Source organism: Mus musculus, chromosome 13, assembly GCF_000001635.26.
Source record: "Mus musculus strain C57BL/6J chromosome 13, GRCm38.p6 C57BL/6J".
Lineage (NCBI taxonomy): Eukaryota > Metazoa > Chordata > Mammalia > Rodentia > Muridae > Mus > Mus musculus.
This window is the reverse complement of record NC_000079.6, coordinates 29,536,508-29,563,883: the sequence shown is the minus strand read 5'-3', so window position 1 is coordinate 29,563,883 and position 27,376 is coordinate 29,536,508. Positions and strand designations below refer to the sequence as shown.

Here is a 27,376-nt window from a genome sequence, read left to right as displayed (position 1 = left end):
CCAAGCTAGAATACCAGGCCATGGGGATGGTCCTGACCACAGTGGGTGGGTTTTTTTGCATTAGTTAATGCAGTGAATTCAGTCCTATACATAAGTACTCAGACCTAAAGGCTGTTTTAGGAGATTCTGAGTTGGGTCAAGATGACAATTTAGCTGCCATAAATGTTTCTATTCTAAAATTCTGTTTTGAACTGTAGATGTAATGAAAACATTTCATTTGTATATACTGTTCTGGTTTTTCCCTTTCGAATGCATGCATTCTGTGTTTTTTGTTTTTTGTTTCTGGTATGCTTTTTATTAAAGTGAGAATAGATTTATGTTTTCTGTTATTTATAATATTGTTACTTTTATGTATTCTGGTCACATAAACACATCTCAGATGTAACAGCTCTCAGACGTAGTGTCTTACCACTTTTTCTCATCCCAAGTCATTGCCCTGGCCTTCCTTACACCTTCATGCATTTCTTCTTTCTCTTGATTTTATTCATTTGTTCATTTAACCAAATAGAGTGGATTTTCCCAGGCACTGTTTTTGGCAGGAGGTAGATCTGTGAACAAAACTGTGTGCGACCTCTATCTTCCTGTATCTTTCATTCAGTTGATGCTGAGGTAAAGAGACAATACACGATGACCTTGCATAGACATGAGTTGCAGGGAAGGCTCCTCTTTCTGTCATCCATCTGACACTGCTAGGGATTGTTAGGTCCCCAGGACCTTCAGCTTCAGTCCCATTTCAGTTGAAGCCACATGGAATAAAACACAGCCTCTGATGAGCGGAGTAGAAAAGGAAACTTTCCACTCCTCTTCTGCAAGGGTATTTGTAGACTATTTATTTGAACTCAAGTTTGAAGTATTGAAATAAAATTTATTAGAAAAGGTTTGAGACTTAATAGAAGTAAATAAATCACTCAGAAAAAAATAACCAAACAAAAATGCTTTTGCTATAGTTGGCTAATTTTTGGCCAGAGTGAGCAATTATCATAAGCACTCTTATTTTGTTTACAAATTATAGTTAATGCCATAGTAATATTGTGGCTACAGAAACAGAGGGATACATGGTACATTTCTGCATAATGATTTTATGGGAGGGGATTGAAAGCTTATAAATATTCATGCACATTAAGTTAATTTTGTTACTTTGTTAATACCATTTCATTATTTTTCCTTGAGAGAAATGTGTTAAAGATACTCAATGGGATTATTGCAGATTTAGCAATTTGCGAGTGTTTATTTTTTATTAGTAATATAATTTTGAGAATTTCAATAAGTGATGGTCAAACAAAGACAAATAAAAGTGTGTGAACTATAAACTGTTTGAGGTGTAGAGGCTCATGATCACAAAGCTATGGAAACTTCCATTCCTGTTTGTTAAGTGTGTAAAAGAAAGTGCTGTTCATTACTAGCTACCTCATGGTGTGAGTGAAATTCCTGTTAAGTGTCAAAGCACTTCACTGTAGGCAGTTCTGAATTCTAAGTGTTTTTAACAAAAGTTTGATAGCCACCTGTGTAATTGAAAATGCTCTAATGGACATCTCATGGGAAATGGAGGAATACAGATTGAATGTATGTTAATCAGGAGTTTGAATTTGCTTGATATTTCTAACATGTAATCATTGAAACCTATAGTCGATATTAGAAAGTCTTATATATTTTACATCTTTAGTTTTGTTCTAAATCTTTCAACTCCAGTGTACTTTGCTGAAGCTACCTCTGTGACCCATCTGCCCTGTCATGCTCAGCAACTTCTATGGCTTGAATGCGTGGACAGTGCCAGCTTAGTGGCCTATAGCATTTCATGTTATTGAGGTTTTATTTGGGTTTTCTTCACTGTTCCTCGTTTTTAACATTACCAAAGCTTTCCTCTCATGTTCTAGTTGCTATTTGTCCTATTGGAGTGGTTACAGCTAAAGTTTTGTAGATGGTCTTTTGGAGTTCCTAAAATGACACCCTGCCTCCTAAGAGAAAAGGCCATTGGAGTGTTTTCTTGAAAGTAAGGAGATTAATTCTGATAAAGCTCACTTCTGGTTACTGTGCAGCCGTAGGACAACCTTTCTGATCTAGGGGTGAAAATAAACTAAAATCTTTTTGTATTTATTACCTAGGTTTTTACTGATTTTTAAAATCATGTTTTTCAAATTCACACTCATTGACTAATAACCAGGGAGTATTACACATGGTATTAAAAATAGAATGGGGTAGGTGGTTTTAGTAAGCCTGACAATAGACTGTGAGGCGAGATGGTGCTCACAAACTCAAATGCAGTTATCCCAGCTCCCAGCAAGCCTGCCTGTGAACTTGACGTCTTCTTGGCTTCCCTTCCCACGTGCTGAGATGACAGGCGTATGCCTAAAACCTTGAGTTATTGATGATGGGAAATGATCATTTCTGTCTCTTCTGAGGTGATAGTTTTAAAATGTCATTCTGATTTCTACCCTTGGGCTAGAGAAGCATTACCATTCTATTTAAAAATACTGGATATTAGCTCTCTAAATTAGCTTCACATAGATGATATTTAATAAGAAATTAATAAGAAGGATTTAATAAAGGTCACTTGCTCCTAATTATGCTTACAGAGCCCTAAGTGTTTTATAAAATAGAAAGATGATGAACTTCAACAAAGTTTGTTTAGTCAGATCATTGTCATTAAAATTGTAAGACTTGTTTTACAAAGAAAAAAAAACCTAAATTAGCACAGTTGAAAAATACTACATATATCACATCTTAACATTTTATTGCACTTACTTCAAATAGTTTTAAGAGAAATATGGAAAGATGTTAGTGGCACCTGCTATGAATCCCTCCTCTCCCTTCTCCCACTCCCTCCTAGTAGATGCGTCTTGCTATGGCCCTGTGATGTCCCCTTCCTTACTTCTTTCTATTTTGCCTTTTTTTAAGGTAGTGTGTTAGAATTCCATTTTATTTCCACTTTTGCCTTTTTTGCTATACCTATTTGTTTTATTCTTTGATTGGCAGCTTAGGGCTTAACTAACACCCATAACTTATCAGTCTTTTTTTCAATAGTGCATTGTTCTGGTTACTGACTTTAATTGTATCTCTTTGTAATCACATTTCCATTTCTTTCTCTTGTGAGTTATTCCTGCCACCATTGTATGTTTGCTTTTTTGTTTACAGAGTGAGGACTGCACACTAAGTAACTTCAGTACACCTTCATTGTCAAGAGATAAAAATTAAAGTTTATTTTACATGAAGGGCCACACATTTAGCACACCTGCCTTTCTCATCTGCTATCGTCTTTTGTTCATGGTTTTTCTTCAGCTTAAGGTCTTTGCTGATGTTGGTGGTGATGATATGGAGTTACAGGTCTGCAGGTAAAACAGTCCCACAGTGTGGTTGGTCTGAAGAGCCTTGTTTTTCTTCCATCTCCCATGTTACATCCAATAGTTATTGTCCCTCACTTTTTATCTCTCTCCCATTATATTCTGGCCCACATGGACTCTGAGAAGACTTTCATTTTTATCTTTGTGTATGTATGCACTTTCTTATTTCTCTGTGTATTTGTGTATTTCTGCCCTCTGTCGCTTATTCTTCTTTTTTATTTGCTTCCTTCCTGCGTGTCTTCTTGCCTTCCTCATTTCGGTCTTCCCTATTGCTCTAGAAAGATCTTTCCATGTAAGGTGAGCATCAGAATCATGCTCCTTGTGCCTCAGAGTCTCTGAATGCCAAAATTATGGATGCGCCATCTTTCTTTGTGTGAAAGTATGGGCGATGTTTACAGTAGCTCTTTTCATGTCCTTCTGGGATCCCATTACAGTAGCTCTTTTCATGTCCTTCTGGGATCCCATCATTTGCCACACTCGTACCACTGATTCCTTGTAACCAGAGAAAATCTCACAGTTAGTATTTCCTTTCTTGTTTACATGTCTGTTATTTCTGGAGGGTGCTAGACATTTTAGAGTGTGTATTGAGTCTGTTCTCTCTCTCTCTTTCTCTCTCTCTCTCTCTCTCTCTCTCTCTCTCTCTCTCTCTCTCTCTTTCTCTCTCTCTCTTTCTCTCTCTCTCTCTCCCACTTCATTCTGCCATAGAGTTAAGGTCTTTGAAAGCAGTTTGATTGTTTTAAGTCTTTTAAGCTCTCTTAATAGAAGTCCAGAGCACTATTAAGTTTTAACAGAGATTTTCTTTATAATTTTGTATAATTCTATATAATTCCCTATAAAAACTCAGTTTGGTGACCCATGCCAGTCTTTCTTGTTGCTTGTGGGGACCTTAGCTGTTCCTAGTCCTTTGTGGTGTTCTAGGTGTTTAGCCTACCTCTTTCTCATAATTGTTTTTCTCATGTTGGGGATTGATCGTCCTCCTGTACATGCTCAGACCATCATTGTGCTGGAGAGTGGTGGCAAGAATTTGCAGCACTTTAAGTGCAGATGTCTCAATGCCTCTCTCCAAGTACTCAACAGTGTGAATGATAACTTTCTAACCTCCCTTCTCTGAAAGGGAGCCGGGATATGGGGCTCTGTTGAGTCTGCTCCTTTCTGCACAGGCAGATGGCTCCAGGCCAGCTGGGGATTCATGGGCTCCTTTGTTTCTCTCAGTTGCTGTCCTGCACTGTAAGATGTACCTTGCCTGTGCTTGCTTGATTGGGAGCCCATGTGCATCATCAGTTTTCCTCGTTGCAGGATAATTTTATGTAAGTTTTAATGCATTCTTCAGGGCATTGGAAGGCCTGCTACAATATTTCCTTTTAGTTGAATTTTGTGTCGTCATTAATGTGGCTCCAGCGAACAGTTTGCCTAGGATTTCAGAGGTCCCACATTTGTCATCATGGGCATCTGCTAGGGACTAGCCTGGGCTTCAGGATGGCCCTATCTTTCCAGCCTCACAGGGTTATTTGTCAGTTGTTCTCCTGCAGAAACAGGTTAGAAGTGCGGTTTTGATCTACAGAGCCATGGACAAGCTGAAGCTGGTGTCATCTGGAAGACAGCATAAATATTTTACTAGTAGGGAATCCTTTGATAGACTATACAAACATAGTGCAGTTCTTTTTTAATTTAATTCATAGATTAGGGGGGTTTAGGTAAAAATATACTATAGGCATATCATTCAAGAACTAAGTAAACAGTTGTTTTTTTTGTTTGTTTGTTTTTGTTTTTGGTGATCTATGAGTTAGACTGTCATGAAAAATGCATCATTTATATAAAATACCCAGCGGCAGTCAAAGGCAGAGATAGCTCACAACTTGGGACTGAACTTGGCCTGGTGCACAACATAAATTGCTTTTCCAACAAAGCACTTATCAACTTGAGAGCCCTGCCTGCCTGCCTTGAAAGTCAGCCTAGGTCATCGCTAAGCACATCCCTCCTCAGGGGCAACAGGGGGTCACACTGACCCCCTTTTGCCTAGCAGTTCTCAGGCGCTTCACTTATCTCTCCATTCACACCCTGAAGGGTGTTCTGGATCTGATGGCATTGTGTTCACCTAGTCTGGACTGATCAATGAGGTTTGAGGGTACTTTTGAAGTAAGATAAAGTAATTCCTCCAAATGAACTTTTAGGGAAAATTCCTTAATTGTCAACTTACGCCTGTGCATAATTGAGCATGCATGTGGTTAAAGTCATATGTAACAGGAGAAAGCCATGTACTACAAACAAAGATTTAAATGAACCAAGCCTGTCAGATCACACCTCTCCCCTAAGCAACAAGTCCTGCTCATAGACCTACAAACAGAAGCCTGGGACAGTGACTGCGGGCTCTGGAGTAAACCTTACCTGGAGCTTGCAGCTACTTCACTGGCACTTTGCTATCTGTGTGAGTTTCTACAGTTCATTGAAAAAAAAGCCTGTAACTCAGAAACACTCAGCCTGGAGAGCATTAATAACAGAAGCAGTGTCCAGGTGTGGCCTGCACCGATATTCTCAGTATTCAGAAGGCTTAGGATAGCGAACACTAAGTTTGTGGGCAGCCTGAGCTGCATGCTTAGACTTTGCTTCCAAAACTAAAGGTTTGGGGATGTAGCATATACTAGGCTGGTCCTACTATGATGTTCCCTTCAAATAAGATTATTCACCCCACCCCCAATCTGTAACAAAGACATGAACTTAGGGATGTCAGTACAGGATCTCAAATGTCTATTTCAATGAGCGGGCTAAGTGGGGTGCACTGTCCACGTCATTACTAATGACCCTTTAGGTGCTTAAGCAACAGCCAATTTGCTTGTGAACTTTCCGAGGTAAATTTTATAAAGGAGTTCATGAAATCGAATATGCACAGCAATCCATACAGCAGGACGAGGCAAGGTCAGGTAACCTAATGCTCAATGTATAAATAGAACAAATTCCATATTGGTTTATTGCAAGTAAGAAGTCTAGAATAGAATGGTGAGGAACAAATCGGATGTTACCAGTGAGAGGAAGGGCAAGTCAAAAAGATAGGAATGGAGAGCAAACCCAAGAGATGGGAGAAGAGAGGTGGGGCAGATTCTAAGAGGACAGGCTTAAGTTTGGATTACTGTAGGTTTTTTTGTTTGTTTGTTTGTTTTTGCCATCAGTGCACATGCACAGGGACATGGCATTATACTTTATTGCCTTTTTAACTAAGATTCCCCTCATCACTATTTTATGATATAGCTTTAAAGGTAAATTTATTTACCGCCTGTGTTTGAGTATATGGACACATGCGTGTTTGTGGCACACACATGTGTTGAGGAGAGACTAGGGAGTTAGTGTCTCCTCTATCACCTTCCCATTCTTCTTTCCTTGTGGCAGAGTGTCTCCTTGGACCTGGGGCCCATGTTTTCTGGGTCAGAATAGAAGCCAGGAAGTCTGGGAAATCCTCCTGCCTCCACTCCTCCAGAGCTGGGATTACAGGCATGTTGGGAATGCTTGGCTTGTTCTATGGGTGCTGGGAACTGCACTCCAGCCCTCAGGGTTCTTCAGCTCGTGCTGTGAACCACGGAATCATCTCTTTAGCTCCTAGCCTCTGTAGTCTTTGTTACTGAAGTTTTTCTAACAATAGGGTAATTGAAACCACTTTCTGTTGTAGAACTTTTCCCCAATGATAAAGTGAGATCCATTAGAAATATCTCACTTTTGAAACAGGAGGTTGATCTGCATCTGTGTGTTAATTGTTGTCCTGACACTCATACAGAGACTCTTCCAGTTGTCTTTTGACAAATTCTGATTTATTTTTTTGAATAGGATTTTTTGTTGTAAAAATATTTTATTGAGGATATGATCATTCTTTTATTAACCCTTTATGGCTCTGTGTTTTCCATCTTCTGTCATCTCAGTTTACTGGGGAGCAGTGTTGGGAGCCCATCTGTTGGCATTGTCTCAAATTGTGAAGAAGTAGCTGGTGTTGGAGGTGTTGCCTCATGAGTTCTTGTTCTGTTGGGGCAGATGATACTGGGTTTGATGGTTAACTTGTTACAGAGGGGATTCTCCTGCAAAATACATCTCATCACTTCCTGACCTCGGGATATTTATCAAAGCAATCTGCAAGGTTGCTATGATCTGATGAGCCTGGCGTACTTCAGAATGTCAGGTGGACAAAAGGTTTGGCGAAGTGAGTGGAACTCAGATAGTAGAATGGGTTAGGAAAATGTAAAGCTTCTTTTTGGAAAAGAATGCTAGTTTGTATGGTTTTGTTCATATTTATTTTTACAGGCATGGGAGTTGCTAGTGATGTCATTCATGCTTAGTGATGTCATTCATGCTTCTGTTTTTCATTTTATGTTCTTAGTTTTCAAAGTTGAAGTTCCAGTGTGGCTGGATTTGTCTCTTTGGGGCTGGCATCGTAGGCTTTCAGATCATCCCTGCTCCTCCCCAAGAAGTGAACATATAGTTTCATGTATCTGCCCTACTGCCCTGACAGTGCCTCTGTGATAGGCAGTCTTAGAATATAGATCGGTATCAGCTATGGGCACACATTAGGCAAGGACAAATAAAGTCCTGAAGGATTGCAGCCGTTCAGGCAAGCACTGCTGTCTGTAAGTGTGGCCAATTAAGTTTGCAGGCATGAACATGCCTATACCTCAGTGCAAGGTCATCCATTTATGGTGACTGCAGCCCCAGCTTCCCCATCACATTCATGTACAAGCTTAGTCTGGCAGGGACCTTTTGCAATATGCATAATCACAAGACTTCAGGGAACACCAAGCAGGAGACTGTGGATTCCACCTTGCTTTACTTTCATTTCATAATAACTTCTTGGTGGTAAAATGTGAGGCATCCCCTCTTACTAGAACGAATGACTGGAAGATAGCCTTACAAAATCTGAAGCTTGGGGATTCACGGTGGGTCTTTGACATGCTTTAAGATTGATGTGCCAGGGTAAGCGTGTCAAGGCCAGGGTTTACCACTCATCCAGTCTCCTCCGGCCTGAGTACGGTAGCAGTCTCTGTCTTAGGGACATAGAAACGGCTGCTTCTGTTGGGCTGATTTAGTATTTCAGCCGCTTTCCCCTGTGTGATTTAATTTGAGGTTGCAGCCCCCCAGGGGCTATTGCTCCCCACCTTTGCAGTTGTGAGAGCAGGCCGCTGTTCTCTTCGGTGGATGCTATTTCCATTCTGTCCAGAGTGATTTCCCCTCTATATTCATCTAACAACAGAGAGGGCACTGTTCCAGGAGCTTGCTCTTTCTACATAAGGCTTATGTGGAACCATTTGGATGGAAAAATTATAAATTAAGATTCTTTTCATTTAAAAATATTCACATTGTGTTGCTCAAATGCCAGTAACTGGAAAATCACAGTTAATGTCCTGTTTTTATAACCTCTCTCAGAATGTTTTAAAATGTGTTTACATTGTTACTTGGCCATCTTTTTTTTTGGAGCTTTTCTATTTTTTAAATTACAGTTTCTTTTAAAGCAGGTTGTATGAATCCTGGCTTGGTAGTTCAGTCCTGTTTGGGGCCTGAGGCAGGATGCTAACCATAGGTTTGCAGCCAACCTCAGCTACAGAGTACACTCTATCTAGGCCAGCCTATGGTACATGAAGCCCTGTCTTTATAAAGAGCTGGATTTGCATGAGTGCATTAATTGGGACACCTTTTGAGTTTCCTTTTATTTTCGACAGTTTTATACATGTATATGCATCCTAGCTCCATCATATGGTAAGAAGCGCAGTGACGAGCAGGAGCGCCCACCTCTCAGTTCCCATAGCTGGGCTGGCCTCTGATTGGCTCACAGCTCGAGAGTTAGGAGGTTACATACAGGAAGTCTGCTTCATGACTGAGCCCAGAATTGGAGAAAAAGAGCAGAGTCAAGTTCCAAGTTGTTCACTGGGTGAGAGTTTTTGTTCTCGGCCACCAAGAAGGGAGCTTGTGAGGGGTGTAAGTCCCGCCCTATCAAAAAGAAGGGGATTTTAAAAACCACTGGTCTGCACCAAATCTACATGACAACCATTTTTCTTTTCTCAATACTGTGCCCCTTTCCGTAGAATCGTATATAAAAGACTACTTCATTTCCATTAGCTTCTTGAATTTGTAATTATTGTATTTCCAATACTACCCATGCCAAACTCCCTTCTTTCTCCCTAGAGAAGCCACCCACTGTCCTTATGTCCTCTCCTCTTTTGAGTGTGTGACCCCAGTGAGTTACTGTTGCCTGCTGGAGTGCTGACTAGCGGTGTCCTCAGAAAGGCACCGTGCTCAGAAGACAGCATCTCATAGCACTCTCCTTTTAAATTCTTCCTGCCCATTAGGCATTTTGCTCCCTGGGACTTGAGGTGGGCAGGTGTTGACATATTACATTTTAAATAGAAAAATAAAAAATTTAAAGGCAATGTTCATACATGCCATATTTATTTCTTTGGAGGCTTATTATTTCTGGAAGCTGTACATTCAAAATGAGGAAGCATATAAGATATTCCTAACATTACTTATTTTGGTGAGTTGGTTGTGGCTTTGAGCCAAGCAAGGTCACTGTGTAGTCTTGTCTGGCCTAGAATTCACTATCTAAATCAGTCTGGCTGCCAAGATCTGCCTGCCTCTGCCTTCTGATTAAAGGTGTCCCTACCACACTCAGCTACATTACTGATTTTAATACTGAAACCATCCCCACTTTTTGTTTTTAACTGAACTTCTTTTTAATAGATTTTGTTCTTGTTGCTAATTCTTGATTCTCTTAAGTCATAACTGAGCCACCGTTCACAGTTACCCTGGGGTCCCCTGAGTCATGTACATAGTTATTTTTGCAGGTTTGAAAATAATAAAATATTAATATTATCTAAAGAAAGAATAGTTTCTGGAGCTCTTAGCTCCAAGCTGTGGGATGTATTGCTGATAATTAAAAGCTTTGCTGTGGGCATTCTTCTGTACAACTGGAATCTCTCCATGTTCATTTGTTGCCTCTCTTGGCTATTACAATTTAAATGTTCTTTGAAAGTCCTTTGTCATGAAATGTCCATTTTAAGATAGTTTCTAGAAACTTCTTTCATGTTTCCCACTGGAGACTACATTAATGCCCCTGTATGTTGAGGTCTTTATAAGCAAAGGATAAACTGAGCCTGACCTAACTTCACACTCACTTGGTTTACTTTAGCCTTTTGAATCGTTTGGCCTTTTGATATCAGCTAATCCTCTCACTGAATATGTGTTCAGGACTGGTCTGTGTGTCTGTCAGGAAACATTGGTGGCTATTGCTCATTCTGTTTCAATCATTTTTAATAGCACTAGGTGATCCAAAAGTATTCTCTTGTGGTTTTCGGAGGGCTCCTATTGGGAGCTATAACTACCTGCTTAGTTGTCCTTTCTGAGAAAAAGGGCTTGCTCTGTAGTCCAGACTAACCCGGAACTTGGAAACCTAGATTGGCCTTATACTTGGGACAGTCCTCCTGCCTCAGCTTCCTGGTATGTGCTGCCTATCCAAGCTCAAGCCACAGCATTTGAAGATAGGATTCCTTATGGCAACATAAACAAACAAACAAACAAACAAACAAACAAACCTTCCTAAGGTCTGAACCAGTTAGTGTAGAAGGGTTTCCAAGGCTTAGTTTGTGCACAGCCATCTTTTTTTTTTTAAATATGAAAACAAAGTGAGCATTATTTTAATTCAATAAAGGAAAACAGATTAAAGTAGTTACTATGGACAAAAATGGGTTTCTTATAATTAATAATTTGTGAGTTAATCCTTAACTGTGTTTGACATTGGGGGGGGGGGTTGGTAACAGACTGACTAATGAGTTCCTAGTCTGTGGAGGAACTGTCTCCATTCCCAGGCTTACGGCGTTCAGTGAGTGTTCTCTGAGTGGGTCTAAAGCTCGAGCTTTGATCAGAGTGCTTTGGAGAAGCATGCTTGAACTGATTGGCTGTGAATGTTAATGACTTCATAGGGCACACTGGTGATTTATGACATGGTTGAAACTCTCTGGTGTTCATAAAATGAACTTAATAACCCACTGCCACAGAGGGATAAGCTGCTTTCTCTCTGCATTTGAGTGCCCACCCTGCTTGCATAGTAGTGCTAAGAAATCCTGCATTAGAAGGATGAGCAGCTGTGTGGTGAAGGATTGTTAATTATCCTCTTTAATCCACAGAGGGTGTTTGTGAGATATGGCTGACCAGCGAGGACACCGGGGCCTATGGCAGAGACATTGGCACAGATCTCCCCACACTCCTGTGGAAGTTGGTGGAAGTGATTCCTGAGGGAGCCATGCTGAGGCTGGGCATGACAAATCCACCATATATTTTAGAACATCTGGAGGTAAGGGAAAGTCACATTGACACGCTAACACATGTCCCCAGCACAGACCATGTGATAGCCTCAGGATCATCATACAAGCTTCATTTTGAACCATTGTCACGTGTGTCTGTGGTCTCACAGTCCCGAGAGAGAATGAGACTTGCAAAGCTCCTCTCTCTATCATTTTATCCCATTGACGTTTGTGTACTTCCTCAATATTTGATTAATGTGTGTGTGCACGTGTGCGTGCGTGTTTGTGCGAATGTGTACCTGACTGGCCTGGAACGTGTTGGTCTCTAACTCAGAGATCTGCCTTCCCTCTGCTCCTGAGTGCTGGGATTAAAGGTTTGAACTACCACACTTTGCAGTTTATTTTCACTTTAATGTTTTTATATATGTCTGCATTAGTGTACACCACTTGTAAAAGGGTTCCCAAGGAGGGCAGAAAAGGGGGCTGTCTTCCTGGAACTAGAGTTACAGGCAATCGTGAGCTACTCCATGCAGTTGCTGGAAAGCAGGCTTGGATCCTCTGCAATAGTAGCAAATGCTTTAGCTACTGAGCCATCTCTCCACTCCTCCTTATAGTCATCAGTATTTAATGCTCCTTATGTTATTTAGGCCCCCTGGCATCTGTCCATGGGTCTTTGCTGCTTTTTTTTTTTTTTTTTTTTTTGTCTTTTAGTTAGTTTCTCTACAGTTAATTTTTTTGGTTCCCGTAGTTTGAGACTTTGCCTAGTTGAGAATTGCAAATATATTGGACTAATTTTGCAAGCAAGAGTCAGTATTCATGTTGTATTTTAACTGTTTGTAAAAATGCTGTGTCTTAAGTTGGAGGTAACTTCACAGTTTTACCTTTTTGTTTTTCTTCTGGAGAGTAGGGATCAAGTAGAATCAAAGGAATGGAGGAATTGAAACATCAGGATTTGTCTGTAAGCAAAGGAGGAAACATAGTTTAGGGACTTCTATACATCAGAATTTGACCTTTAGATTAGGTATCCAAATGTCAAACTAGAAAAAATTAGGCACATGTCCAAGGCTCTGTGGTATCTGATGGCAGATACCACATAAAGCCAAGCAAAGAATGTGGACAAAGGAGCAGTTGTTCCAAAGAAAAAGAACATTCTAGGATCCACAATTCTTATTTGAGAAACATTACTGTAGATCCAGAGTCTGGGACCCAAGCCCAAGTTAGTCACATGGACTGTTAAAAAAAACAAGTTTTGTTTTTCATTAAGGGTGTTCTTTGTACTACGTTTGTATAGAAAAGTTATGTTTCAAAAAGCTAAAAGCAACCATAGTTGCTAAATTTTACTGCCCAAATGGCAATAGTTATTTAACCATTAGCTATGTTGCTTGGAGGAGGTCGTGGGGATCTGGGGAGATGGCTCGAAGATTAAGAGCACTTACTGCTCCTCCAGAGTTGGTTTATACTGCCCGCACTGCGTGGCTCACAGCTGCCCATCATTACAGTTCCAGTGCATTCCATGGTTCCCTTTTCTGCCCTCTGACACTCCCCTACACTCACAGCAGACACTCATACTATATATATTTTAAAAATTATTTCAGTGAGCTTGTTGAGAGTTTTGTTACATAGCAACCTTAATATCAGTAGCATATTTTAGAAATCCTTCCAAGGGTTGATGACAAACTGGTAATGTAATATATGAAGGAGATATGTTTCGGGTTTGTTCTCCACATTTTTCCAGCTCAGTGTTCGTGTAGACATGTGATTTAGAGAATGACTTTCATGCTTCATACAGTGTTGGCTGATTATAATTTGCTATTTTAAAATGAGTCACAAGCATGTCAACTTGTACTTAACACTTTGACTTAACACTTGAGAAAAGCAAGTGCTCTCAGTTAAAGCGGAACTATGGCAGTCTCGCTGTGTTTGCAGGAAGTGTGAGGCAGGCATGGCGGAGGCCCGACAATGTGCTGGATGTGTCTTTGGTAGGAAGGGGGTTGGGCTTTACTGATACACAGTTGATGGTAATATGCAAATTCCTTTAGATTGGAAAGAAAGTTGATCCAGATTCTAAAGCAGTTTTGACAAAATTCAGGTAGGAAGAAATCACAAGGGAAAAAGAAGAAGATTGCTCAAAGGTGTCAGGCAAGTCCCTCTTGGAATGGACCCAGCATTTTAATTGGTGGCAGGATTGTAGCCACAGATGCTGTCTTCATAGCACGTGCCAGAGCAGACCATATAAAGCAGTGATTGGCTTGTTGGCCTCCCAGAGGTGTTCTGGAAGACCTTGCAGGACTCACAGTGTTGTTCAGGGTAACTTCTGTGTCTGGAAAACACCACATGGTCAGTTCCTGAATTCTAGACATGTAAAACAGGCCTGGCTCTTTTTTTTGTTTTTAAATTTTGTGGTGCTGGCAAGGTCCCAGGAATGCTGGGTATGTGCCCTCAGCTCTGCTCCATCCCCACCTCAACGTGATAAGAAATTATAATTGTCATGATTTAGTACTCTCTTATTTGCTTTAAAGCTGTCTTGGCCTTTCCTCATTCACTGACATTGTTTTAATCAAGAGTGCTCAGTAGATGAGTATGAAAGATTGAATAAAGAAAAGAGTTGTCTTCATTAAAAAACAAACAAGCAAACAAACAAAAAAACTGTAGAGCCCACATAAAATCACACACTTCGAAGTCATGACACTGTGAGCAATAGGGACAGCAAAGGATGGCGATGTAAATGAGTTTCTAGGATAAGAGCATGCCTGTAGAAAGTCATGGTTTCATGTTACGAAGAGTAGCATGAGATAAATGGAGACCTTCCTGAGAATAGGCCATCTAACCTGACACAAGGATCAAAGGCAGGCATACAATGGAAACATCCCAGACCTTTGGAAGTAAGAGCTATTAAACTCTTAGCATCTTGACAGTATATTCACACCTTGCTGGTACATCCATCCTCCTTGTTGCAGATCAGTGTTGTGGTTGACAAATATACCCTGTGTGACACAAAAGTTACCCTGGGTTTGAGGGTCCAAAGGAGCTTCAGAAAGGAGACTAAGTCAAGATAGTCAGTCCGTCACCCAGACCTTCTTCACCATCCTCTCGCTGGGCCAATTTCACTCAACAGAAAGTGTACTGGACTTACCTAGGATGCTTGGAAGACACCAAGAAAAAATGAAAAGAAGGGGCAAGGTGCTAACAAGGGCAACATGGTACAAGTGAAAAACAGGAGGAGGCCAGGCAGTGGTGGGACACCTTTAATTGGGAGGCTGAGGCAGGTGGATATCTGTGAGTTCAAAACAACAAAGGGAATTGGGTGAGGGCTGAAACAGTTGGATCAGGAACCTACTGTTCAAATACCAGCTCTGAACAGTAGTACTCCAGAAGGGAAGATAGGTGATCTGTTTGTACAACATGGCTTTCTGTGATCCAGGAAGATGCTTCACACTATAGACTTTAATTAAGGAGAATTCTGTTCTTTTCACATCTATGTGACTTGCTTGATTTCTTTCTTTCTTTTCTTTCTCTCTTTCTCTCTTTCTTTCTTTCTCTCTCTTTCTTTTTTTTGATATCTTGAAATAGTTTTTTTTAATTCACTTTACATCTCAATATCAGCTCCCCCTCCTTCTAGTACCTCTCCCTAGTCTTCCCTCCCTTTCTCCTTTGAGAAAGGAGAGCCCTTCTTCAACACTCCTCATAACCTCCCCACTCCATAGAGATTACAAGTCAGTTACAGATTTGTGCTCAGTAAGACATATGGCACCCCAAGGTTAATGCAAGCAGGGATACTTTCAACGCTCTCTATGCTTTTGTTTGGAAATATTTTAGTTACTACAATAGTCAGCCTCCTGCTACTCGTGATATTAGCAGGCTTGTTTCTAGCTAAGTGACCTTATCCTTTAACCTAATTGTGCACTTACTAGAACTCATGTGTCTGATGAAAGACAATGGATAGCTGTCAAGGATTCTGGGTACATGGTAATTTATGAACATTAATAATATGTTTGGCTTGGCAGACTGTTTAAAATGCCTCATAATGTCAATATAATGGCAGACTCAGGACCTGTTGTACTCGCATGTTATCAAAGTAGTTCAAAATTTCCAGACTGAACAGTTCAAATGGGATTTTTTTTTATATCTCCTCCCTGCCCAGGATTGATATTTTCCGGAACAATAGAAGCATATGTAAATAGATTCTGAACTGTTTTATGCTAAATATTTTCTGGGTTTTGACAAATAAAACTGTGTGTTGGGTGGTTTTAAGCAAAAAAAAAAAAAAAAAAGAAAAGAAAAGAAAAAGAAAGAAGAAAGAAAAAGAAAGGAAGGCTAAAAGGAAGGGAGTTATTTCTGTCATCAGCACACATGTGCAGGTCCACCCGACTGCTGGAACCTTCTCTTTTGCTCGTGCTGCTCACAGGTCTCATTCATCTTACTCTAGCACTTGCATGTAAACATCAGGAGGGCAGTACAGTCTTTGAAGATAGGGAGCAAGTTTATGTCCATCTGAAAATGGTGAGGAAGAGGAAGGGAGGAAGAAAAGTAATCAGGAAAGCTTACATTCATACATACATACACATGTACACATACCTATGTATTTATGTGCAGGTGTGTGTGTGTGTGTGTGTGTGTGTGTGTGTGTGTGTATGTGTGTGTATGAGTTTACCCGTACCAGTACCAGAAGGGACTATTTTGAGTGGGAAGGAAGAGATTTAAGGAAGAATCATGGGGTGGTATGATAACCTATAAGGACATACATATATGGAAATGTCATAATGGCATTCACACACAGCACCCATGTGGTAGCTGACAACCATTTGTGACTCCAGTTCTAAAGGATACCATACCCTCTTCTGGATTCTTTGGACATGAAGCACATGCTTGCAGGCAACGTACTTGTACAAATAATTAGCAATAAATTAATTTATAAAAAGAAAATGCTATAATGAAACCCAGAACTTTATATACTAACTAAAATAAAAGGGGAAGTTTATCATCTTTTATTAGAAACCTGATTCTCAGCACTTCCAGGAAGGGAAGAGATGGGTATGAGAGAGGACCATCCTGACTTACTGATGGTTTGACTTCTTCTGATAGAAGATCAGACTAAAATGCTGTTCCCCTTCAGCAAGGCATAAGCAAAGCTTCATCCAGATTTCTGCTCTTTCCATTCCTACTAGGATCTGTACTGGCCTGTTCTGCAGCCTCAGTCAAGCCTTCCACTGAAGCACAAGGCATCTTTACTGTTCTTCTATCTCATCCTCATTGTTCATACAGTGCCTACTTATATCCTGGTCCTGCCTCTAATGCCACACTAACTCAAGGTGCCCACGCAGTTTTCAACTCACCAAGAAGCTTTAAGTCATTTATTGCCCCCTGAGCATCAAATCTGGATGATCCACCTCCAAATAGCATGAGACTGAAGGATGTTCACATGAACATCCAGACTAGATAGATTTCAGGGTAGATTACTCTGTTGTCTAATTGTCTTTGTTATTCATTTCCTCCATGAATGCCCTTTTGTTTTATAAAATGTTATTTCATATTTATCTTCTGGATATGTTTTCAGAGGAAAATGAACTAATTTGTGGATGAAACTCCTAAGAGTGGAAACAATTTTGGATACCTCTGTCTTCCTGGGGAGGATAATGGAAAAATGCCGTGCCTAAAAATTGTTTTTATGCCCTTCATCCTTCATAGAGAAATCCCTGCCCTGCAGGCTTCACTACAACCTCAATTCCAGCTTGTAAATTATAAAAATATTCGTAGGAGTCCAGACCCAGTATGTGCAAACCACTCTTGGTTGCCCTAAGGTACCTCCATCCGTGCTGGGATGGAGACTTCTCAGATCTCCTCCCAATGGCACAGTTCTTTGTCTCTTCCCTGTGGCCTGGGGGACTGAATATGGGTCATGAAGTACAGTGGTGTGTGGCTGTTCATCCCAGAGGAGATGGTTGTTTTTCTGAGAGAAAAAGAAGATAACAGGAGTAAAAGTGGAAAGCCTTAGCAGGCTGCTGACAAGGATTATATGAAAAATGGAGGTCCAGTATCTTGAGCCATAGCCCTCTGTGTAAGAGAGAGAGAGAGAGAGAGAGAGAGAGAGAGAGAGAGAGAGAGAGAGAGATTGATTTAAATGTATACAGGCATTTGAATAGTTTTTTCTTTTATACTAGGATATTTGAGATGCCTTGGAATTTGCATGGTTCTTTTACAGCCTACAAATTTTCCTATTTCATCTTAAATATTCTGATGTGCATTTGTGAAAGAGGGCCTAAGATACATATATGACTTCATTTTTATTTTCATTACAAAACATTTTGCCAGTTTGCCAAACACATTACTTTTTCAGAGTAGCTGAGGAATCCTTCTCACCTGTTAAACATATTACAGATCAAAGAGCAGGTGCGCCATGCATGCTAGTTATGCTCAGGCCATTAAGGAAACTGGCCATTGGCTTCTAAGTTCACAAGCTCAGAGACTTGCTAACACAAAGGCAGTCAACGTTCTTCAACAGTTTCTCTAGGGATTCCATGGTCCTTTCGGTATTGATGTCTTTGCTCTGATAGCCTCCCAAAGGCCACCTTAGGCACTAGCTAATGCACCACTTAATGAGATGAAATTCCCATATTTTATATATCAGGTAGGCAATAGAATTCTCCTGTGATTCATGGTGTAGAAGAGAAAGTCTAGCAATGAACTTAATGATTCATAGAATTGTTGAGGACACATTGCCTATATGTCGGAAAGTGAGCTTTATTTCTATAGTCTTCTGTGTCTGTCTGTTACTTGTTCATATTTCATGTCAAATACACACACACACACACACACACACACACACACACACACACAGAGGGTACTGCCTTTCTGCTCACCTCACTGTCTGTTTTCCTGCTACAGAACTAATACATGTGAAAATGTTAAGCTTTTGCAATTCTGGTTAAAAAAATTTAAATGTCACTTAACAATAAATAACAACTGTCTCCTAAACTGGAAACATTGGAGTTATTTTTACTGCTGAGAACACCTTCATTTATATGTGCCGTATCAGAAGTAAAATAGATGAGAACAGACACCATGATCTACATGGAATAGTGATTTTTATTTTTAGCAAGATGGGGCATATAAAATATAGGCCCAAGAAAAAAAACAGTCTGTTTAGAACAATATGGAAAAATTTCAAATTGTCAGTTTGAGAGGTTAGTTGTCTATTTCTGTAATTAAACCCCATGGATAAGAAAGTGTTTATTTCAGTTACATGTCCCTCGCCCTCACAGTCCATCATTAAGTCAAAGCAGAAGAATTCAGGGCAGGAACTGAAAACAGAAACTGAGCAGGAGAGCTGCTTGTTGACTTGCTCGGACTGTTTTTTTTAATACCCAGGACTCTGCCTAGGGGATGATACCACCCACAGTGGAGACAAATCTGCTGGAGGCATTTCATCTAATGAGAGTCTCTCTTCCCCAGTGACTGTTTTGTATCAAGTTGTAAAACTGATCTGTACAAGAGAGAATTTGATTAGTTTGATAGAATATAGAATATATATATATTATTATATATTATATATATATATATATATTATATTAGAATATATTATTTTGATCTTTAAATTACCAGTAGAAGTTTGCTGCCTGTAAAGGGGAAATGGTTTGGATGAATGTGGCTCTTAGCAGTTGGCAACAAAGAAATAATCTTGCTGAAAGTGTTAGTACACACTAGAGGCTAAGGCAGGAGAATTACCATCAGTTTAAGGCCAGTTGGGGCTGTATAAAGGGATTTAAAGAAGAAAATATAAATAAAGAAGAAAAAATAAAATTTCATTGTTTATGTGTTAAGATATGTCAGAAACGAGCTTTATACCCATGACTGTCCTACAGTGTCATGGTGAATCTCTGCCTATGTCCTGGTCATTTTAAATGTTAGATATTCCACTTTGAGTTGATTTAGCTACTATATTTTTCACTCTTAGTAATTTTATGTTTTTCAACTTCTCCCTCAGTCCTTTTATGTTTAGCTGCTATAGAGAAGTACCAAAACCTAGGTTGCTAGTAACGGAAACTAGGTGGAGTATCATTCAACTGGGAGAAAAAGCCTTTGATTAAATCCCCAGCACCACTTACCCATAATCCCATTGCTCAAAAGATGGAAGCAGAATAAGATGTTCAGAGTCATCCTCAGCTATATAGCAGTTTACATCCTTGGGAGATGGAGTTATAGATGGGTTTGAACCACCTAATATGGGTCCTCTGGAGGAGAACAGCAGGCACTCTTAACCACTGAGCCATCTTTCCTGCTCCTACTAGAAAACTGTAAAATGGCCTGATTTCCATACCAACCTAGGCCACATGAAGTCATGTCTTAAAAGCAAAATAAAATAATCCAGAAGTAAATTCTTTCAATTCTGGAGGCTGACCTTCCAACTGAAGGGGTTAACGGGGCTAGTTCCTGTGAAGGCATAGGGGAGAGCTAGCTCAGTCCTTATTTCTGGTTGCTGTTGGAGGTCTTGGTATAGATGAAGCTAGTTTAGTCTGAATTTGTACATTGTTTCGTCTCTCTCAATCTGTGACACAATACCCTGTTTTTTCTCTTTTTTTTAATTTAAATTATTTCATTTATTAACATTCCATCCTTTGCTACCCCCCACCCCCCTTAGGCTTCCCTTCCACAGTTCCTTATCCCATTCCTCCTCCCACTAGGCCTTCCCCTTCCCAGGGGCATCTAATTCAGTGGGACTCCATTTTCACTTGATTACATCCACTCCGCTGTTTTGAAGAAAGCCACATGAGCTTAGGACTTCTTTTCCAGGTTCCATTCAGTGCACAACACACTCCTTTCGTGGCCATGTTGCCCAGTGGGCTCTTTCTCCCCTTGTTGTTTTGCTACATCATAGGCAGATGATTTCAGTGATTCCTTCAGGGAGTAGTCTGTTAGTTTGCACTGATCTAGTTTGGATTTGGGTCAGCTTGGCTATAATAGCTTATACAGCACTACAGGTAAGGCCTTTTTCCCCTCATGCTTCACGTTGCCACGCTGAGTCATACACTCTCCGAGTCCGTGCACATTTATAGTCTTCATAACCAAAGCCTGATCCTCATCGCTGCTTTTGATTTCTTCATGGGAATCGGGGGTTTTCCTAGGGCTCTTTCCTTTCCATATAAATGTCTCCGTTTTGTATTACTAGAAAGGCAGGTGTGTCTGCAGGTCTGTCCATCTCTACCTAGGGGTGTCTCACTTCCTTTATATTTGAGGGATTGCTTCTCAGGACTTTGAGGTTTTCTTTCATCATCTTTTTCTTTTATCCCAGTGACGTCAGGCCTCCACTTCCTTTCGATTTAAAAAACAAAAATCATCCACTAATCTTATTGGGAAGGCCTGCACGTGCTAAGCTGAGTCTGCTGATTCGCTCGATGCTTTGCTTTGATCTTCAGTGATTTACTTATGGTGCATAGAGGTCCAGGTCCTGCTTAGAAAGTCAGAGATTCTACATGCTCTCCTTCAATAGGACGGCATTGGCATCATCTGTTCTCTCTCTCTCTCTCTCTCTCTCTCTCTCTCTCTCTCTCTCTCTCTCTCTCTCTCTCTGTCTCTCTCCCTTCTTCTGAAACACCTCTGTTAAATGTTTCTCAGTGTACTTGGAGTCCAGTGATGTGACTTCATCGATACTCCACATGTTCATTTTCTTTATATTTTTCTTCTCTGTCCCTCGGGCCTCAAGTGACCTGTTAGGAGATTATTGTCTGCCTGTTCACACCTCCTGAAAAGTTGAACTTTTATTTGAGCTCATAAACATTTCACCACTGAAGTTTTTAGTGTGTGTGTGTGTTGATTTTTGTACTATTCATGGTTTGTTTTATTTAGTAACACATTGTTTTCCTGCTTTCATTTAGTTCTGTAGGAATGTTCTTTGATTGTATTTTAAATAATTGAAAGTCTTTGTATTGTGTAATTTCAGGGTTTTCTTAGTCTCTTTCTATTTAGTAACTTGCCCTGAGTATAAGCTGGATTTGCACAGGGAGACATTGGTTGATGTTTATGAAAACTGAACATTATAAACAGCAGGAGGCCAAGGTCCCCTAGAGGACTCTCCACTCGATCTTAGGACCACCTGTGAGTGGAACACAACTTCTGTTCCAATCCAATCACGCCGGACCTGAGACAGCATTAGGGAAGCAGAAAACCCGGCCTGACCAGGGTCACAAGTCACTTCCAGTTGGCGCCAGCACTGGGTCACCTGGGCACAGAGTCGCTGGATACCCCCAAGGTCCCTAGACGACAGCTTCTGAGGCAGACCCCATTTCAGGCTCCATACACCCGGGCACCTTCCCTGCCAGAGGAGAGGTGTCTGCCCTGCCCAGCAGGGCTTTGCCTGAGCACCTGGGGGAGCCATCTTGGTTCCTGGATCCCTCCAAGACTAGTCTGAGCAGGTGAGAGTGGAATACAGAAGCTAACAGCTTCTGTGACAGGCCGAAGCAACACAGCTTCTGGGACAGGCCCTGTTTCTGGCCTTAATCTTCTGCCAGAAGGCAGGTCCGAACTCCAGATATCTGTGCACCTTCCCTATAAGAGGAGAGCTTGCCTGCAGAGAGTGTTCTGACCAATGAAACTCAGGAGAGATCTAGTCTCCCAGGTCTGCTGATAGAGGCTAATAGAGTCACCTGAGGAACAAGCTCTAACCAGAGACATTTTTTTTATATGATCATCTCGTTAGATGCGGAGAAAGCATTTGACAAAATCCAATACCCGTCCATGATAAAAGTCTTGGAAAGATCAGGAATTCAAGGCCCATACATAAACATGATAAAAGCAATCTATAGCAAACCAGTAGCCAACATCAAAGTAAATGATGAGAAACTGGAAGCAATCCCACTAAAATCAGGGACTAGACAAGGCTGCCCACTTTCTCCATACCTATTCAACATAGAATTTGAAGTCCTAGCCAGAGCAATTCAGCAACAAAAGGAGATCAAGGGGATACAAATTGGAAAGGAAGAAGTCAAAATATCACTTTTTGCAGATGATATGATAGTATATATAAGTGACCCTAAAAATTCCACCAGAGAACTCCTAAACCTGATAAACAGCTTCAGTGAAGTAGCTGGATATAAAATTAACTCAAACAAGTCAATGGCCTTTCTCTACACAAAGAATAAACAGGCTGAGAAAGAAATTAGGGAAACAACACCCTTCACAATAGTCACAAATAATATAAAATATTTGTCGTGACTCTAAGGAAGTGAAAGATCTGTATGATAAGAACTTCAAGTCTCTGAAGAAAGAAATTAAAGAAGATCTCAGAATATGGAAAGATCTCCCATGCTCATGGATTGGCAGAATCAATATAGTAAAAATGGCTATCTTGCCAAAAGCAATCTACAGATTCAATGCAATCCCCATCAAAATTCCAACTCAATTCTTCAATGAATTAGAAAGGGCAATCTGCGAATTCATCTGGAATAACAAAAAACCTAGGATAGCAAAAACTCTTCTCAAGGATAAAAGAACCTCTGGTGGAATTACCATGCCTGACCTCAAGGTTTACTACAGAGCAATTGTGATAAAAACTGCATGGTACTGGTATAACGACAGACAAGTAGACCAATAGAATAGAATTGAAGACCCAGAAATGAACCCACACACACCTATGGTCACTTGATCTTTGACAAGGGAGCTAAAACCATCCAGTGGAAAAAAGACAGCATTTTCAACAAATGGTGCGGGCACAACTGGCGGTTATCATGTAGAAGAATGCAAATTGATCCATTCCTGTCTCCTTGTACTAAGGTCAAATCTAAGTAGATCAAGGAACTCTACATAACACCAGAGACAGTGAAACTTATAGAGGAGAAAGTGGAGAAAAGCCTCGAAGATATGGGCACAGGGGAAAAATTCCTGAATAGAACAGCAATGGCTTGTGCTGTAAGATTGAGAATCGACAAATGGGATCTCATAAAATTGTAAAGCTTCTGTAAGGCAAAAGACACCGTCAGTAAGACAAAAAGGCCACTAACAGATTGGGAAAGGATCTTTACCTATCCTAAAACAGATAGGGGATAATATATATCCCCTATGCAATATATATAAAGAACTCTAGAAGGTGGACTCCAGAAAATCAAATAATCCCATTTAAAAAATGGGGTTCAGAGCTAAAGAAAGAATTCTCACCTGAGGAATATCGAATGGCTGAGAAGCACCTGAAAAAAATGTTCAGCATCCTTAATCATCAGGGAAATGCAAATGAAAGCAACCCTGAGATTCCACCTCACACCAGTCAGAATGGCTAAGATGAAAAACTCAGGTGACAGCAAATGCTGGCAAGGATGTGGAGAAAGAGGAACACTCCTCCATTCTTGGTGGGATTGCAAGCTTGTACAACCACTCTGGAAATCAGTCTGGCGGTTCCTCAGAAAATTGGACATAGTACTACTGGAGGATCCAGCAGTACCTCTCCTGGGCATATATCCAGAAGATGTTCCAACTGGTAAGAAGGACACATGTTCCACTATGTTCATAGCAGCCTTATTTGTAATAGCCAGAAGCTGGAAAGAACCCAGATGCCCCTGAACAGAGGAATGGATACAGAAAATGTGGTACATTTACACAATGGAGTACTACTCAGCTATTAAAAAGAATGAATTTATGAATTTACTATGTAAATGGATGGACCTGGAGGGCATCATCCTGAGTGAGGTAACCCAATCACAAAACAAATCACATGATATGTACTCACAGATATGTGAATATTAGCCCAGAAACTTAGAATACACAAGATACAATCTGCAATACACATGAAACTCAAGCAGAATGAAGAACAAAATATGGACACTTTGCCCCTTCTTAGAATTGGGATCAAAACACTCATGGAAGGAGTTACAGAGACAAAGATTGGAGCTGAGACGTAAGGATGGACCATTTGTAGACTGTCATACCCGGGATCCATCCCATAATCAACCTCCAGTAGCTGACACCATTGCATACACTAGCAAGATTTTGCTGAAAGGACCCAGATGTAGCTGTCTCTTGAGAGACTATGCCGGGGCCTAGCAAACACAGAAGTGGATGCTCATAGTCAGCTATTGGATGGATCACAGGGCCCTCAATGCAGGAGCTAGAGAAAGTACCCAAGGAGCTAAAGGGGTCTGCAACCCTATAGGTGGAACAACAATATGAACTAACCAGTACCCCCCAGAGCTCACGTTTCTAGCTGCATATGTATCAAAAGATGGCCTAGTTGACCATCATTGGAAAGAGAGGCCCCTTGGTCTTGCAAACTTTATATGCCCCAGTACAGGGGAACGCCAGGGCCAAGAAGTGGGAGTGGGTGGGTACGGGAGTAGGGGTGGAGGGTATAGGTTAATTTTTTCGATAGCATTGGAAATGTAAATGAAGAAAATACCGAATTTAAAAAAAAAAAGACATAATCAAAACACACACACACAAAATAAACAGCAGGAGGAAAACAGAGGGGTAGCGTCTTCAAAGCTTGTATTGTTTTTGCTTCGTGATTCCTTTACAGACTTAATTCTGTAACGTCTGTAATCTCTTGTGTGATGTCTTCACCTATTTTTATTAGCAATAAACTAATGTTTTAAAAGACAAATTTTAAAAACGCACAGAGCCCATAAATTTCTTGCCTTTTGCATAAGGGTCCTACATGAACATTGCTCTATGCCTCCACTGATTGGTCAGAAAGACAGCTTAATTGCAACCTTGCCTTCACTTACTATTTGTGGAATGTTTCAAATTTAGAGAAAGTGAGAACTTAGCACCTCTCCAAGTCTTTACTGAACATATGCATAACCTAAATGAGTGAACACACATGCACTCGTGTGCACGTGTACCCACGTTTACATATACACAGTGAGAGAGAGAGAGAGAGACAGAGACAGAGAGACAGTCAAAAATAGGGACAGAGAAAGACAGAGACAGTAAGAGAAAGACAGAGAAAGGGAGACTATGCATTTCTGCAGTCTTGTAGAGTTACATATGTACATCTATGCTTTCTCAAGTCCCCTGTGGATGCCACATCCTCCACTCTTTCTTTTAAGCCTCTTGCTTTGCTTTCCTTTGCCCCAACTGTTCTTCAGAGCCTCAGGCAGCCATGATGCTAAACACTTGGCAACTGATTATTTGTGACAAATGCCCCTGGCCAAAAGGCTCTTCTTACTGGGTGAATGCCAGGTCACGTTAAACAAGCCAGCTATTCCATGCATACAGGCCAAATATTGGCTCTTTTCTGGGAATGAGACTTTGAAGTTGCTACAGTGGCTCACAGGCTATTGGTATACCCTGATAGAAGGCCTTTGCTTTTCAAGTGGACAGGAGCCAAGAAGGGGGAAGTGTGAGTAGTGTAGGTTGCAAACATAAAGATAGCATAGTGTTCTTACCATAGTTTGTATATGGTATTTCATTGCTGAAAGCATCTCCTTAATTTCCTGAGTTCTAAAAAACATGATTGTGTTACCTTTTGACACTAGCTTTATTGTTTAATGGAAGTGAGTATAATCAGAGATCTTTACCCCCACCATTCCTTGCGACATCATTAAATATAGTTTGTGCCTGGAGATGGGTTGCCTGTTTGTCAGGCCATTCATATATGAGGTTAAATCGATTTTCTTGCTTAATTTTTGTGTTCCGCATCAATGGTGCCATCAATCACTTATGATGCCATCTGCCCTAAAAGAGCTTTTAAAGAGGAATTTGTGGCATTTGTCAGTGACTGGCAACAAAGATCACTGTTAATTGAGTCTCCATCACAGAAAGTACAGAGATTCACAGATAAAACTGTTATTTCATTACATACTTGGAGCCCTAGATACCACACAAAAAATAACACTCATACATAAACTACATATTGCCTCTGATATCTATTTTTACTCCTTAAACTGATAGCTTTTATTAAAATCCTTATTGTATATTTTGTTCCTTATATATGCTCATGCTTATGATTTTTGCATTTGTGTTGTGATGCTGAAGTTGGTCCGCATGCATAGTGAGTCGTAGATTGCTAGATGTTTGACATGCCCTTTCTAGAGCATCTTCTTCATCCTTGCACATCACTTAATTAGATCATTGCTCCTCGGAAAGATGCTTGTTGCTGACATTTCTTTACTAAATTGAAAAAATACCAAGCTGAAATAAACTGCTATGAGCTCTATAGTTTGTAGTAAGGTATGGTTTGGGACGAAGCTCTCCGCATGTAGAATGCATGATTTTGCCATTACTGGAATAGATGCAGATTTTAGTATGATTTACTTCTATTCCCAGTGCATTGCTTACATCTTTGTGGTGGGTTTATTTTATTGTCCTTCCAACTGACTATTAATTGTGATTCAAAGTAGAAGCTTTTAGGTCTGTCAGTCATCTGAGGCATTAATTGAATCATGGTCAGTCCATTCACATCGGACTTTTTTAGAGAAAGAAACAGTAGTTTAAAGGATTATGATAGCATAGTCTGTATTCTGAGCCTTCTGAAATTTATTCAAACTCATTTACTTGACGTAACTCAGAACATAAAGATAAAAAGGCCTTTCAGAGACTTGTCAAGTCTTCTCATCGGGCATTGTGGATTAATCATCTCCATGCCATGGTGACAGCTTTGTGTGCAGCATGTTTGTCTAAGGCAGACCCAAGTCCCTGTCAGAAAAGAAGAAGCTGGTCTGTGAGGCAGGGAGCAGCCTACAGGGAGCTCTGTGATGGTAGCAGGAGTGGCCTTAGGCTGGTGCTTGCATGGCCTCTGCCCCCACTGCTGCCATCTCACAAGCAGAAACCATGGAGGGATGTTTCTTACTG

At 40.5% G+C, this 27,376-nt stretch overlaps 1 protein-coding gene across 8 annotated transcripts in view; it reads left to right on the top strand.

Annotated features, from left to right (window-relative positions):
- Positions 1-27,376, top strand: part of Cdkal1 (CDK5 regulatory subunit associated protein 1-like 1) — a 663,938-nt gene that overhangs the window by 291,800 nt on the left and 344,762 nt on the right. For all 8 annotated transcript variants that reach the window (NR_131896.1, XM_017315589.2, NM_144536.3 and 5 more), the window contains one exon: positions 11,489-11,655. Coding sequence is in view for 7 of the 8 variants with exons in the window: in NM_144536.3 (NP_653119.1) it covers positions 11,489-11,655 (167 nt within the window). In the remaining variant the exon portion in view is untranslated. The remainder of the gene's footprint in view (positions 1-11,488; positions 11,656-27,376) is intronic.